This window comes from Aegilops tauschii, chromosome 7, assembly GCF_002575655.3.
Source record: "Aegilops tauschii subsp. strangulata cultivar AL8/78 chromosome 7, Aet v6.0, whole genome shotgun sequence".
NCBI lineage: Eukaryota > Viridiplantae > Streptophyta > Magnoliopsida > Poales > Poaceae > Aegilops > Aegilops tauschii.
The window spans coordinates 25,461,774-25,475,178 of NC_053041.3; the positions used below are offsets into that span (position 1 = coordinate 25,461,774).

The 13,405-nt window shown below is 51.0% G+C and overlaps 1 protein-coding gene across 1 annotated transcript; it reads right to left on the reverse strand.

Annotated features, from left to right (window-relative positions):
- Positions 1–3,997: 3,997 nt before the first annotated feature.
- On the reverse strand, positions 3,998–8,275 carry LOC141027746 (2-hydroxyisoflavanone dehydratase-like). Its single transcript, XM_073505096.1, has one exon. The coding sequence runs from the start codon at positions 5,555–5,557 to the stop codon at positions 4,394–4,396; it is 1,164 nt and encodes a 387-aa protein (XP_073361197.1). The 5' UTR covers positions 5,558–8,275; the 3' UTR covers positions 3,998–4,393.
- Positions 8,276–13,405: the final 5,130 nt, after the last annotated feature.

A 13,405-nucleotide genomic window follows, 5' to 3' on the forward strand; every position in this document is an offset into this window, starting at 1 on the left:
TCCTTCCGCCCATGCCATAGGAAGTCGCGAATGATCCCACGGACCCTCTTGAGGATCGACGGGTTGATGGCCATGGCGAGAAGTATATGAACAGGCATAGCCGAGAGGACATGCCGCACGAGCGCGAGCCGCTCAGCGCGCGAGAGGAGCGCGGCTTTCCAGGTAGCCAGCTTCTTGGTGAGCTTGTCCAGCAAGGGGAGGAGGGTTGAGGTGGGTGTCTTACGGAGTGAGAGACGGAGCCCAAGGTAGACGATGGGGAAGGTGGTGACCACACAAGCCAGGGTAGAGCCCACAGCCTCGGCCACGGTGTCATCGCACCGAATGGGAGTGGCGGAGCACTTGAGGAAGTTGGTGCGGAGGCCCGAAGCTTCTCCAAACACACGGAGCAGCTCGCGGATGGCTGTCAATTCCTGGGTCGTTGGATGGCAGAAAATGACCACATCGTCGGCAAACATCGAGATGCTGGATGCCGCATGGCGGGGCGTGAGCCGCTGGAGCAGGCCGGAGCGCACGGCGTGCTGCAACAAAGAGTTAAGGGTGTCGATGACGATCGCGAAGAGGAGCGGGGAGGCCGGGTCGTCTTGCCGAAGGCCGTGCGCGTGGTCAACCGGAGGGCCTGGGTTCCCGTTGATGAGAATGCGCGAGGAGGCAGTGGAGACAAGGATGCAGATCCATTCACACCACCTTCTCCCGAACCCAAGATGCCGGAGGACCTCGAGGAGGAAGGGCCATGAGACAGTATCGAATGCCTTCGCGATATCCAGCTTGAGGAGTAACCGAGGCAGCTTGAGGTTGTGTAGTTGCCGTGCTGTCTGTTGAACCAACAGGAAGTTGTCATGCACGCATCTCCCGGCGATGAAGGCGCTTTGGTTGACGGAGACCAACTAGGGCATGCGCAGAGCCAGGCGGAGGGAGACGAGTTTTAGCCATAGGGTTTTCCCCATAGGCTGTTGGGAGAGGCTCAAGTTACACAAAGGATTTCTCAATTTGGAAGATGAATATACAAGAACCCTTCGATGATGAATCATTCAAGAAGCGGTATTGTACAAGGTGGAGTTTTAGAAATAAATTAGCACGTGCTAATTGACAAACGTCATTAGCAAATGAGTGTGAGGGATGCCTCCACACAAGCACCTCTTCTTCCCATCTCTTCCAAATGTATATATACTAGAGAATTAATAGAAATCTGGACCAATCGTCCATTCACGTTCTTTCAATCTCATTTTACTCTAACATTTGGTACATGTCTTATAGTAGTTTCTCACCGGAGAAACGGCTTTCTTCTCTCTCTTTGTTTTATCTGTTACACGTCGTCACACAGCTGATGTCTCATATTTTTAGTAAGAATGATTGCGTGGACTGTTGGAGATGCCCTAAGTGATTGTAGGATGACATTTAATAGAAATATGTGATCATTTCTCAATAGTTCTATTAGATTTTTCCCAGGAAAAAACTTCTTTTTTTTGGGTCTGTGCGCATGGTACCGTGGACTTAGCACGCAGGCAGTATATCGTAATCTTTCCCAGAAACATACACAAGCTAGAGGGCTTTGCGTTTGGTTATCATAAATATTTTAAAAAGTAATCTTCAAAATATATATTTTATGGAGGTCTTTGCTAAAGAGAAGTATCGGAAAGGAAAAGAGAAAGGCCACATGCTCGCACCATGATCAAATGATCATGTCACATACACAAGCCAGCTGCATATGTGCACTTTCTCTTAAACTGGACTAATAGAATACCGCCCGAATCTGTGTTCATAAATAGCTAGTGAGTTAGCTGCAAAATGAGTTATACTCCCTCCGTTCCAAAATATAAGGTGTATCGGTTTCCGTGCAAGTCAACCATTTGAAAGTTTGACCAAGATTATAGAATAAAATAACAACATTTGCAATACCTAATAGATAAAATATGAAACTACTTTTCATAATGGATCAAATAATATAAATTTCGTATTGTGAATATTTATATATTTTTCTTAAAACCCGGTCAAACGTGCATATGTCTGACTTTTGGAAAAACAAATATACCTTATATAAAGAAATGGAAGGAGTATACAGAGGTGCACTCAGTTGAATGGCGTGAACACGACCTGCAACGCCACCCTTTCCTCATTTTTCCAAAACCTCACATCGTCCTTCACCGACCAGAGAAATTAGGCGTCCATGGTGGCCATTTTGGCCCTCATGTTCATCCTCGCCGTTATCTTCTTCAATCTCAACCTCTTCAGCCGCTTATCCGACGTTAGCGCCATCCTCAACCCCAGCATGTGCCTCTTCCTTTCCTCCTCGCTCTCCCTCTTCCTCTCTGTCATGTCCTACCTCTTTCCGAGGTAAAGAACGAAGCAAGAACATCCTATGGCGGTATATAAATATACAACGATCTAAGGAGACTTCATGACGATGTGCTGAGGAGAGAGAAAAGCCTAATCGCCTCGGAAAATCCAGGATACACACTCTACGTAGTTAACGTGGCGCGGAAAAGGTCGTACGTTGACACATTCCCCGTGGAGAAGTTCTTCCTTCGATTCGATTACATCTTCGACATGTTTCACTTGAATAAGCTGGATTTTACATTTGTCCTCCTTTTTGCCTTGTACATGAACTACATCATCGCGATTGAGCAGATACCTTATATCTGTGTCGCTGACCCGTACTTCATGCACGAGGGCTTCTTGGCAGTCTGCCCAGAGCACCGTGAATACGCAAGGGACTACATCGTCGAATTCATCGTCGCCAATAAGGACAAGGATACGATTCTCGTGCCTTATCATCCCATGTAAGTCATCCGCGCGGATATCCTTGCTTCGATTTCAATAATTCATTTGCACGGTGGAGGCTAATTTGAGGTGTACTTATTTTACGCAGCCACGCTTTTTACTTGGACTCGTCGAAGAACATGAACAAAAAGGATTACACACACAACAAGTTTGTTCTTGACAGTGCTATCTTTTTCTACGGCGTACGGGGTGGAGAGATCAAGACCAAGAAGACATGAACCGTAGGCCCACCTTCGCCCATAAGACCGACTTCTGCTGCATCTAGCAACCGAGTGATACTCTTAGTGATGGATTCTATGTCCTACACCACATGCTGGAGTACAGACGGGATCAGCAGAACCTTCGCATGTCCCCTACTTCCGGAGATGCCCATATTCTGCAATGGGCAAAGAACTTAGGAGATATCCCGGATCATCGACGTTGACCTGAGTTCTATCATATCCAGCGTGAACTTACCCAAATCATCATAAAGGAGGTCCTCGACAAAACAAGGATGTTCTACGAGGAAGGGCAAATGTCGCGGGAAGACGTCCGAACACGCGTAGCCGCTCAGCGTCTCGACCTGAAGCATTTCACTAAGCTCGGGGACTATCTCCCTGACTTGGATGGATGACACGACATGTTGGAGTGATTGACGATATATGACAATGTGTCCGTTTAGTCCATACTTTCTGTATGACGAAACTTTGAGTTATGCACGACGAAACTTTATTTGTGATGTAATTAAACAGTCCTCCTCAACTAGTGAAGATCACTCTAGTTAGGGCATTTTGGGTACGATAAACTTTGTTATTTATGCTTATGATATGTTGTTTCTCTTTCTGCCAAGTCTGTCTCTTTCTGTTGCTCAACTATATATGTTGCATATCATCGATTCATGTGACGATGCAGGTGCATATATCATTGATGGCGAGGAAGTGCTACGCCAGGAGTATACGATGAGTGGATGGAGTGTTAGGCCCAGGTGTACCGGTTTCCGGTTTCCGAGCGACAGCCAGTAGTTAGTTTACGTTCACGCTAGTGCGAGAGAGGGATACGAACCGACGCTTGAGGAAGTACTACATTGTGGGGCTATAAATTTTATGATTCTTTTGCTGTTAATCCGTTGCAACGCACGGGCACTCTTGCTAGTGCAAGAAAAAAAAGACATAATATGCACCATGAACACGCAACGGGTTGAGAATCTAATATTGTATGTACAATAACATTCAATACAAAATAAGAGTTCAACATGATTAGGTATACAATATAGTACATTTTTAAAGGAAGACATACAATATATATTTAGTAGACACCAAATAATGATAAGATAAAGCAAGACAAGTTCACATATAATTCCCTGGCCGGTAATTGGCATGCATTTGTGAATTTGATCTCCCACAAATCCCAATGGATGGGACCAATATATAGGACCCTCTTAACTAATAATCCAGCTCTTGGCATGAAGGACTCACACGACTCATAGAGTAATTAATGGAGTACTACGTAGCAGAGTCTTTGTGTTTTATTTAGTGTAGTATACGTAGGAGAAGGGCATACAGGACCGTGTGCTCCAGGACTTCTTGGCCATGCCATACAGCAGCAGTTAACGGATGTTGATCAGGCTGGCCGTCATCTAGAAAAACTTGTTCATCACACAACCCCACGGAGCCGCAGCAGATAATGGATGTTGTTTGTGATGAGCTTTACCAGCAGGCATCGGCAGTCGAACTGAGATTTTGTTGGATGGCCATACGGGACCGTGCGCGCCAGAACCGTGTGCTCTGTTATGTGCCATACTGGACCGTGTGCCCCAGGACTTCATGGTCGTGCCATACCCAAACACGTCCTTGAACAGCGTCGTGGGCACGCCGAGCACCATAGGATTAGCAGGCGACGAGCTGGGCTGCTGGTTTATGAACTCCACGATGCTCCCCATGAGCCTCTTGCTGGTGGCCCTCAGCGGACAGTAGAGGTGGAAGCCGTGGTCCTCGCCCTCCGACTCCACCACCGTCACCTCGCGGCGCCCCGGCGTCATCCAAGGCCACGGCGCGTCGTGATCGCGCATGCGGGCCGCCAGGTCGAGGCCGCGGTCCCGCAGAGTGTCCTTCCCGGCCACGGCGATGAGCACGCGGCGGCAAGCCAGCGATGAGATCTCCGAGGCCGGAGGGTCGATCCGGGGGTCATCGTTGCCGGCCTGGCCGGCCGTGACGAACGGCCACAGCCGGTCCACCCCGTACGGCGGGAACTCCGGCCATGGGTCGGACGAGGACGCCGCCCACTGGAGCGCGGCCCACGCGTCGTCATATGCCGCGGGTCTGGGGAACTCCGGCGCTAGACGGTACTCCACCGACACGACGAGGGCTCCGGCGCTGGCGGCGAGGGAGGTCGCGTAGCGGTGGTACGTCCGCCCGAAAGCGCTCTCCGTGCAGAACGAGCCGCCATGGACGTAGATGACGAGGGGAAGCCGATTCCTGCCTGCGGTGTCGGCGGCACGGGACGGGAGGAACAGGCGCACAGACACGCCGGTGGCCTTGTCGACGACGACGTCCCTCGTCGCCACCCCGCGGTTGCCGCCCTGATCCGGCGACGCCAGCACGAATGGGCTGCGCAGGAAACGCTCGATGCTGCCGTCCTTGTACTTGCGTATGAACGGGTACATGTCCACGGAGATGTCACGTCCCTCCTTCTGCTTCGCTGGAGAAGTCTTGTTTGCATGCATGGCGCAGTTGAGCTGCTTTAGTTTGAAACTCTTCTTTTGAGTTGTCCGCTGCATGCCTCGTCGTTGGCTGCACCTCATGGGAATTTATAGAGCCATTTTCTTCATCGCCACGTCCCTTTACTAATTTTTTTTTTTAAGGATCAAGAAGTAAGGGGCTGTTTGGTTCTAGGGCTTGCAATACCACACTTTGTCAACATGGTAACAACGTAGAAACATCACCATTGCCAGGTTTAATCAATTTGGGTGAAGACCTAGGCTTTCACCCTGGAGCTCGAGACTGGATGTTCGAGTTGCATGCATGGCGCAGTTGAGCTGCTTTACTTTGGAACTCTTGTTTTGAATTGTGCCGCTGCATCCCGCGTCGCTGGCTGCGGAATTTATAGAGCCATTTCAGTCACACAGCTCCCACCTTTCCACGTCCACCGCAACAAAGTGGCCACCACCTTTCCACGACCCGACCTTTCACGGATCCACCTAGCCTTTGCTACACGTCGGCAACGAAACACATTTGTTCCCCTAAGAGCATGGTCAATAGTATAGCCAGCTGCTGGTTATAAGCCAGTGCCATGTCATTTACAGCTCATTTTATAGTCAACATGTACAATAGTAGATCAAAAAAGTGTACTATTTTTTTATTATGTGTCTTACCTTCCATTCTTTCAAAGTGCCTAGGAGCACGTGCTAGAGCTGGCTCTTCATGAAGAGCCCGTTTACCTTCCCTCTCCTCTTCTCTTTCCTCAAACTAAGCAAAAATATACTAGTTTATTCCTTATAGCCCGCTGACTCAGGTCTATTGTACTTACTCTAAGGCTGCCCGGACTCTGAAAATGATGCCCCAATTAGACTACCCACCATGGAAATAAAATAGGTGATAACATCACACATCTCTAGGCAAAACAGATGATGTGACCAATAATTAATAAGGAAAGAGAGGCATGTGATAACATAGCTACTCCCCACTGTAATATCACACATACCAAGAGAAGATGAGTCTACAACTTACTCCCTCCTTTCCGGTTTATAAGGCTTATCTCAAATTTTTCATTTTTTCAATTTAAAGGGCTCATCTTCATCTCCTTTTGAGATTTCGAGGCGCATTAAATCTTCGCATGCAAGAATTAAGAAAAACTCACCAATGCATGTAATGCTTCTACTCATCTAGTGGCCAAGCATGCATGCAGTGTACTTAATCCTAGTTAATGCATCAATTTAGTTTGAGTGGTTTTGTAAAGCACGAGATACCACTCACCATGTGCCTTGGTTGATGAGATTTCAGATTTGAGTCCTATAAACCGGAAAGGAGGGAGTAATAAATAAAGTGTTACATGACACCACACATATGTTACTACCCACTGTAGAGGTAGTAACGTATTTCTAAGTTACTATCCATTGTGACTAGTCTTGGTATCGTCATCATCCGACTCGGTGAAAACAAAAATCCGACGTTTCCCAAGGGGCCCAAAGCCTAGGAAAAGTAGAGGAGCACAACACCACAACGATGCTTTTGAGAATCTAAGGACGTCCGCATACATCGCCGTTCCCGGCTCTTGCCATCGCCGGCAACAAGGCATTTGCACGACACTGCTCTCACTTCCCCGCATCGGATCCGGTTGATCCACCCAGTCCTCCAGAATCATCCCCGCAAAATTGAGCTGAAATCATCACACAACTAATAATTTATAGTCCAAGCGACACGTGTAGAAAGCATACTATTAACGAGGTTGTTTCTTTGCACAAACCTTGGGCCAGTTTTTCCTCTTCTGTAACAAGCGAAGAAGTGAGCTTTCAAAAATATTATTAAAGAACATAGAAGAAATTTCAAGAAGCTGGTATCGGTGTATTAAGGGTACATTTGACTATATAAATATGTAAGTATAGATGGATAAACAGAAAATACTGTTGACAGATTAATAGCCTATCTTTCAAAATAGATGCTTTATGTCTATTGTGCATATGGTTTCTGCCAGTTACCTTGTCATAAATAAAAATTAGTGGACATTTCTACCGACAACCTTGTGAAAAATCATAATTATTTGTCAGTACACTGTGACAAATCATATGCAAAACTGCATGTTTTTTTTTATTTTTGAATTTTCAGGGGGGGAGTTTTCCCACCTGAATTGTATTCATGTTGCATATAAGGCTTTGCAGCCTTTTTTGCAAGATAGGTTCAAGTGAACCAGAGGTACAGGGGGCACAGGGGGAAGAGATAAAGAAAAAAGACACACACTAACAACACACTTAGCAGGTGAGAACAAAGAGGGTCAACAAAACTCAACAAAGAGCACCACCGGCATAATCGAGGCATCGGCTCACCGAGACCAACCCACGGCACTGCACCGTCGACGCAATCGAAAGACTCCACGCAACCGAGACTGCACAACGCCGCGACACCACCTGTGTCATGGGGCACATTCTAAGGGTCACGCGAGGCCGAGATGACGCCACGGCACCTGTGTGCCACCGATGTAGTCGAGGGGCGTCGGCTAGCAGACCAAACCACGACACTGCACCGTTGACGCAATCGGCATCCGAGACTGCACAACGCCGCGACACCACCTGTGTCGGGGGTACATTCGAAAGGGCACGCGGGGCCGAGACGACGCCACAGCACCTGTGTGCCACCGGCGTAGTCGTAGGGCACCGCCTAGCAGAGACACACCAAGAAGCACTCGAGCACGAACACCGCCAAAGAAGAGCACAAAACCACCGTCGACCCCGAGCCGGCCGCACCACCACCAACACAGCCACACTCCACCGCCACCCCCGCGAGTCATCGGTTACCACTAATAGTCATTGTCTCCAAGACGACGCCTGCAAGGAGGTAGCGACGCCCCTGACGCCGTCGTCGCCCGATCTAGCATAACTAGATCTTGGGCTTACACCCGGAGAAACCAGACTCGAGGGATTTTGAGTGAACTGAACTCCTCAGCAAGGCCCCAAAGGAGGAGAACGACGCCAAATGGCGTCGCCGTTACTGGCATCAATAGAAGTTTTTGCAAGGTTTTCACCTGGAGCCAAACACTCGGCCATCACCTCAAAATCCAAGACCTGGCACACCTCCGACTGCAGCAGTAGGCCCCGAGAGGGGAGAGTAGCACCCCCACTGCACCATGAGAAGACGACGCAAAGCACCGTCGCGTGGATCCTGGGACTCCCTCCACCTCCCCCTCCCCCGCACAAGTTGGACCGGCCCGAAAGCCGGCAGCTAGTGCCACCAGCGCGCAAGAACGGAGAGGCGGGAGAGGGTGCACAAGAAGACGCCGCCGCACGCGCAGATCTGGGGCGACAGGGCACCAGGAGCTGCATCGGCCACATACTGCGCGCCAACCCAGCCAAATCGCCGCGCCCAAGCCCCCACACCAGTGCCACCCACCACGGGACGCCGCTGTCGAGTCAGCGAGTAGTCCGCGCTCTCGCGCCCGGGGCACCGCGCCCCCAAGCCTCCGCCCAGCGCCACCCACTCGCAGCTCCGCGCCCGCACGCGTAGCTCCATGCCGCCGCCGGATCCAGGCACCAGCCCTCAGATCGGCGCGTCGGCTAGCAAGAGAGACCCCCGCCCGTGCCCGAGAGCCGCCTGCTGACGCGAAAGGACCCCCGCCGCTGCCGTCAGCCACGCGGCTTTGCCTCACGACGTCCTTCGGCAGCGGCGGAGGAGAGGGGTGGATGGCGGCCGGCGGTGGCGGCTAGGGTTGGGTGGCCACCCGAGTCGCCCGCGGGGGGGGGGGGGGGGGGGCAACCAACTGCATGGTTATTTATTATTAAAAAATTGGCATTATTTTCTTAAGTAATGACTTAATACTCCCTCCATCGCGTAATATAAGATGTTATGAGGACCGATCTACTCACATATTGGTGGTAATAACATCTTATATTATGTGGCAGAGAGAGTAATAATTGAAATTCTATTTTCTACTACAGCAATGCAAATAAAAAAAAAACTTGCTTCTGCCAACTAACTTGTGAGAAATCAATGCTGGGTAGGTGGCAAATATAACATTTGTTAGAACTGATACTACTATGTATTACCTTATTTATACCTTCATGATTTAAGACCGCTATAATTTATTTCCTTATTTGCCAACTAAATGTTCCACATTACCAATACAAAATCATTAACAATATCTTACCTCGCGGGAGCTAATAGCAAATATTAGTCTAGTTATTTATGTAGTAGTAGTGAATATCTTGAGGCGCTCGATTTGGGACAGAAGCGTACAAAGTCTAGTTTTTTCTTTTTAACAAAAAATTGGGTGAGAGATACTGAAGGACTAATATTTATTCTCCCGGCAAAAAAAAAGATTAGCTATGGGACGGCGCGACACACGTTGTTGGGCGCTCTGCACTTGACCGACAGAGTCTAACGCGTGAAGGCGTGACCAGCATTGACTAGCTGTGTACACACTCCGTGGGCTCACATATGTATACACATACACAGCCGAGCAAGTACGTAGGCAGCTCACTGTGGGACGACGATAGATATCTTGAGGCCACACACCAATTGATTGTTTGTTGAATCTTGCCGTCCGTAACGATAAATTCATAGTACTACGATTGACTGGGTGAGGGCCGCTGGATTGATTGATCGTGGTAGGTGGAAGGCACAGCCTCGTTGTTTGTTCCTCCGTCGATTTGCATGCGCATGTATACTACGGTCGCTATCCTGTCCTATGCACTTAAAACAAGTCTTTCCTTACTACTCCCTCCGTCTCAGTAATATAAAAGTGGTTTTTACATTAGTGTAGTGTCAAAAAACGCTAATGCTTTTATATTATGAACTAAGGGAATAGTAGATATGTACATTCATTTCTTAGAGCATCTACAGCCGCATATGACAAAATATAACTCCTCACGCGGATGGCCCTGGCGCATCCACCGGCAGTGACCAGGCACTTCTCAAATTAATACCACTGCATCTGGACGTCTCATGCTAGATTCTTAAATCCATACAAAAGCATGCAGACATTAAAACCTACGTACTACATAGAGATCTAGCTACTCCTCGTCGGAGATGTCGACAATCTCCGTGCCCGGCTCCGGCAGCATGGGCGGCAGTGGCAGCTCCCGAGCTCCGGCGCCTCTACGCCGGCCTCCTCCTCCTCCTCTATCTCAGCGCCAAGTTCACCGAAGAGCGCTTCGGACGCCTCCTGCTCCTGCCGGAGAAACTGACGGTTGGCCTCCACGTAGGGCTCATCTTGGATGGCCTCCAGGATGGTCTGCTGATCTGCCATCTTCGCGGCTTGGGCGACGGCGAACTCCGCCTCCGCCCTGTTCAACCCCTGTTCCGGCAGCTCTGCCTCGTCCTCCTCAAGATCCACCACCTCCATCGGCTCCGACAGCGGCTCTCCCTCGTCCCAGTCCGGCTGCTGCTCCTCGTCCTCCTCCGGCTCTGGCGAGTCCAGAGGCAGCCCGACAGCGATGCGGACGGTGCGCCTTGTCTGGATCTCCTCCATGATCTACCTCTGGCACTCCGGCGTGAGCATAGCGTACGTGGTGACCAGCCGCCGGACCATGGCGATGCCGTAGAGCGTGGGAGAGTAGGGGTGAGGAGGCGGATGGGCTCGGGTGGTGGCGCAAAGTGGAAGGAGGTGGATGGGCTAGGGTTGGGGACGCCGGCAGAATTAAATAGCCGGATTTGGCCTTGGGCGGCAAGCCAGAGCGGCGCCACGTGTTGTTCACACCGCGGCGACGGAGGAGGCCTCTGTCGGACCGCCGAGTTTCCTGGCGAGTCCGCATGGGACCCCATCGTCAGTCCTACGTGACGGAAACGCCTGGACGCCCACATATCCACCCCATATTTGAGCTGGATACGAGTATGCCGGCAAGCCCGGCCGTTTGAGGCCCGTTTGAGGGGCTCGTATGGGTCAAAAAATCATGACCGGTCAGTGACCGGGCGGCCTGCACGGGTGTATGAGGCGAGTTTCGGCACCTGGCTGTAGATGCTCTTAGCCCACAAGTGTGAGAGCGGGGTACTTGCGTGGCTCCTCTGATGGTCTCACAAGTTGAATTCAAGGGGATGGCAGAGATTCTGGGAGGGTGCAGGCACACGTGGGTGGTTCCTTTGCACCTGAACCGACAACGTCCAGTGCGACTGCGACTTTGAAGGAATGTTGCCACACGTAGCACTGTCGTTTGTGACCAGGTTGTTGGAATTTGGTCTCAGCTCATAACGGACCGAGAAAAAAGGGGAGCTCTTCTCCAGGTTTTGTGCTATGATTCAAGGTACAGAAAAAGGCAATTTTTGGTTTGGTCCCTCTTCCCTTAGCACCAAGTATAAAAAGAAAAGGTGGTGCCCCTTGGGCAATGACAAACACATACATGAGATAACCCCAACAAACTTCTAAAGGCCGATCCTATAAGGGAGCACAAAGGGATTAGAAGGCCATCAGCATCCCTGGCCACCGCAAGGCTGTGCCGGCGGCTGCCTGATACCATCTACACCGACCGGCCGCTGCCCATGCCGGCCATCTCTAGTGACGGTAGCGTTTTGGTCGTCTTCTACCAATTATTGTCTATGATTCACGCTTTCGGCCATGGGGTATTCACTCAGATGCTGTTCAGCTTTGCCAACTATTGTCACGGGCTGCAATGAGTAGGGGCTGCATCAAGAGCATGGGACTTTGGCAAGCACCTGTAAGTTCACACGTTTCCGCATATGTACTGGTATTTAAATCCAAAGATCCAGATCCAATTTAGTGTTAACCTAAAGTATTATTTCTAACACAGGTACGTCCGTGTTAATTTGTTAGTACCAAGCATTGGTTCTGTGAAGCCTTGACAATTACCCAAAAAGGCTTTCGCCCCGCTTTATAAATAAAGCAACGATCATCAACATGGCAGTACAAACTCACACCACCACACACGCACACACCCAAGGCATGATACATAAGCGCTGAGCGCAGCAACACCACCCCTAGCTACGAAGAGATGAAGCCGCATACGGCGAACCGTTGACTCCAAGGCGGCGCCTTCAGGAAGGATACGACACCGGAGCGCCGCCACCGCCCGACCCGAGGGTCAGAGTTTCCCCTGGAGCAACACAACGGGCAATGAGAGTCGCGGCGACGCCTTCAAGAAGGGAACGAGCTTCGCCGCCGCCGGTCCATCCGGGGATAGAACAGGTTTTCACCCCGACCAGCACTCACCGCCACCGAACACCACACCCCGGCCATCACGCCGCCCACATGGCCATGACAGTCGGGCAGCACCCAGCCACAGGCTCTGTCCATGAGCACCGGGCTACCGCCACCAGGGCCGCCGCCCCCGCATCCAAGACCAAGACGCCACCTCGCCCGAGACCCGCCGCTACACCAACCAAAGAGACGAGTGGAAAGGCTCGGCCTTTCGCACCCCTGAGCGGCCCCCAGCGCCGAGACCTAATAGGCCGCCAAAGATGGCCACCATCGCCCCGTCCTGCAGCACCGGGCGCGAGACGAGCTCGATCTTGCCGCCGGGCGCGAGACGAGCTCGGTCCTGCTGCCGGGCGCGAGACGAGCCCGATCTTGCCGCCGGGCGCGAGACGAGCTCGGTCCTGCTGCCGGGCGCGAGACTAGCTCGGTCCCGCGGCACTAGGTGCGCGACGTGCGATGGACCGCAGCTGGGAGCCACTAGTAGAAAACAGAGTTTTGGTTCGGCCAGAAAAGAGCATTAATCCCGGTTGCATTACGAACCGGGACTAATGTGAGCATTAGTCCCGGTTCGAGCGGCTAGGGCACCGTACAGGCATTAGTCCCGGTTCAAATGGGACCTTTAGTCAAGTTTGGTGCCATGAACCGGGACTAAAGGGTGCGATGCCCATTAGTACCGGTTCGTGGCACCAACCGGTAGTAAAGGTTAGACCTTTAGTCCCGGTTCGAGCCACCAACCGGTACTAATGGGTTTGAGGCATTAGTACCGGTTCATGGCACGAACCGGTACTAAAGGTCC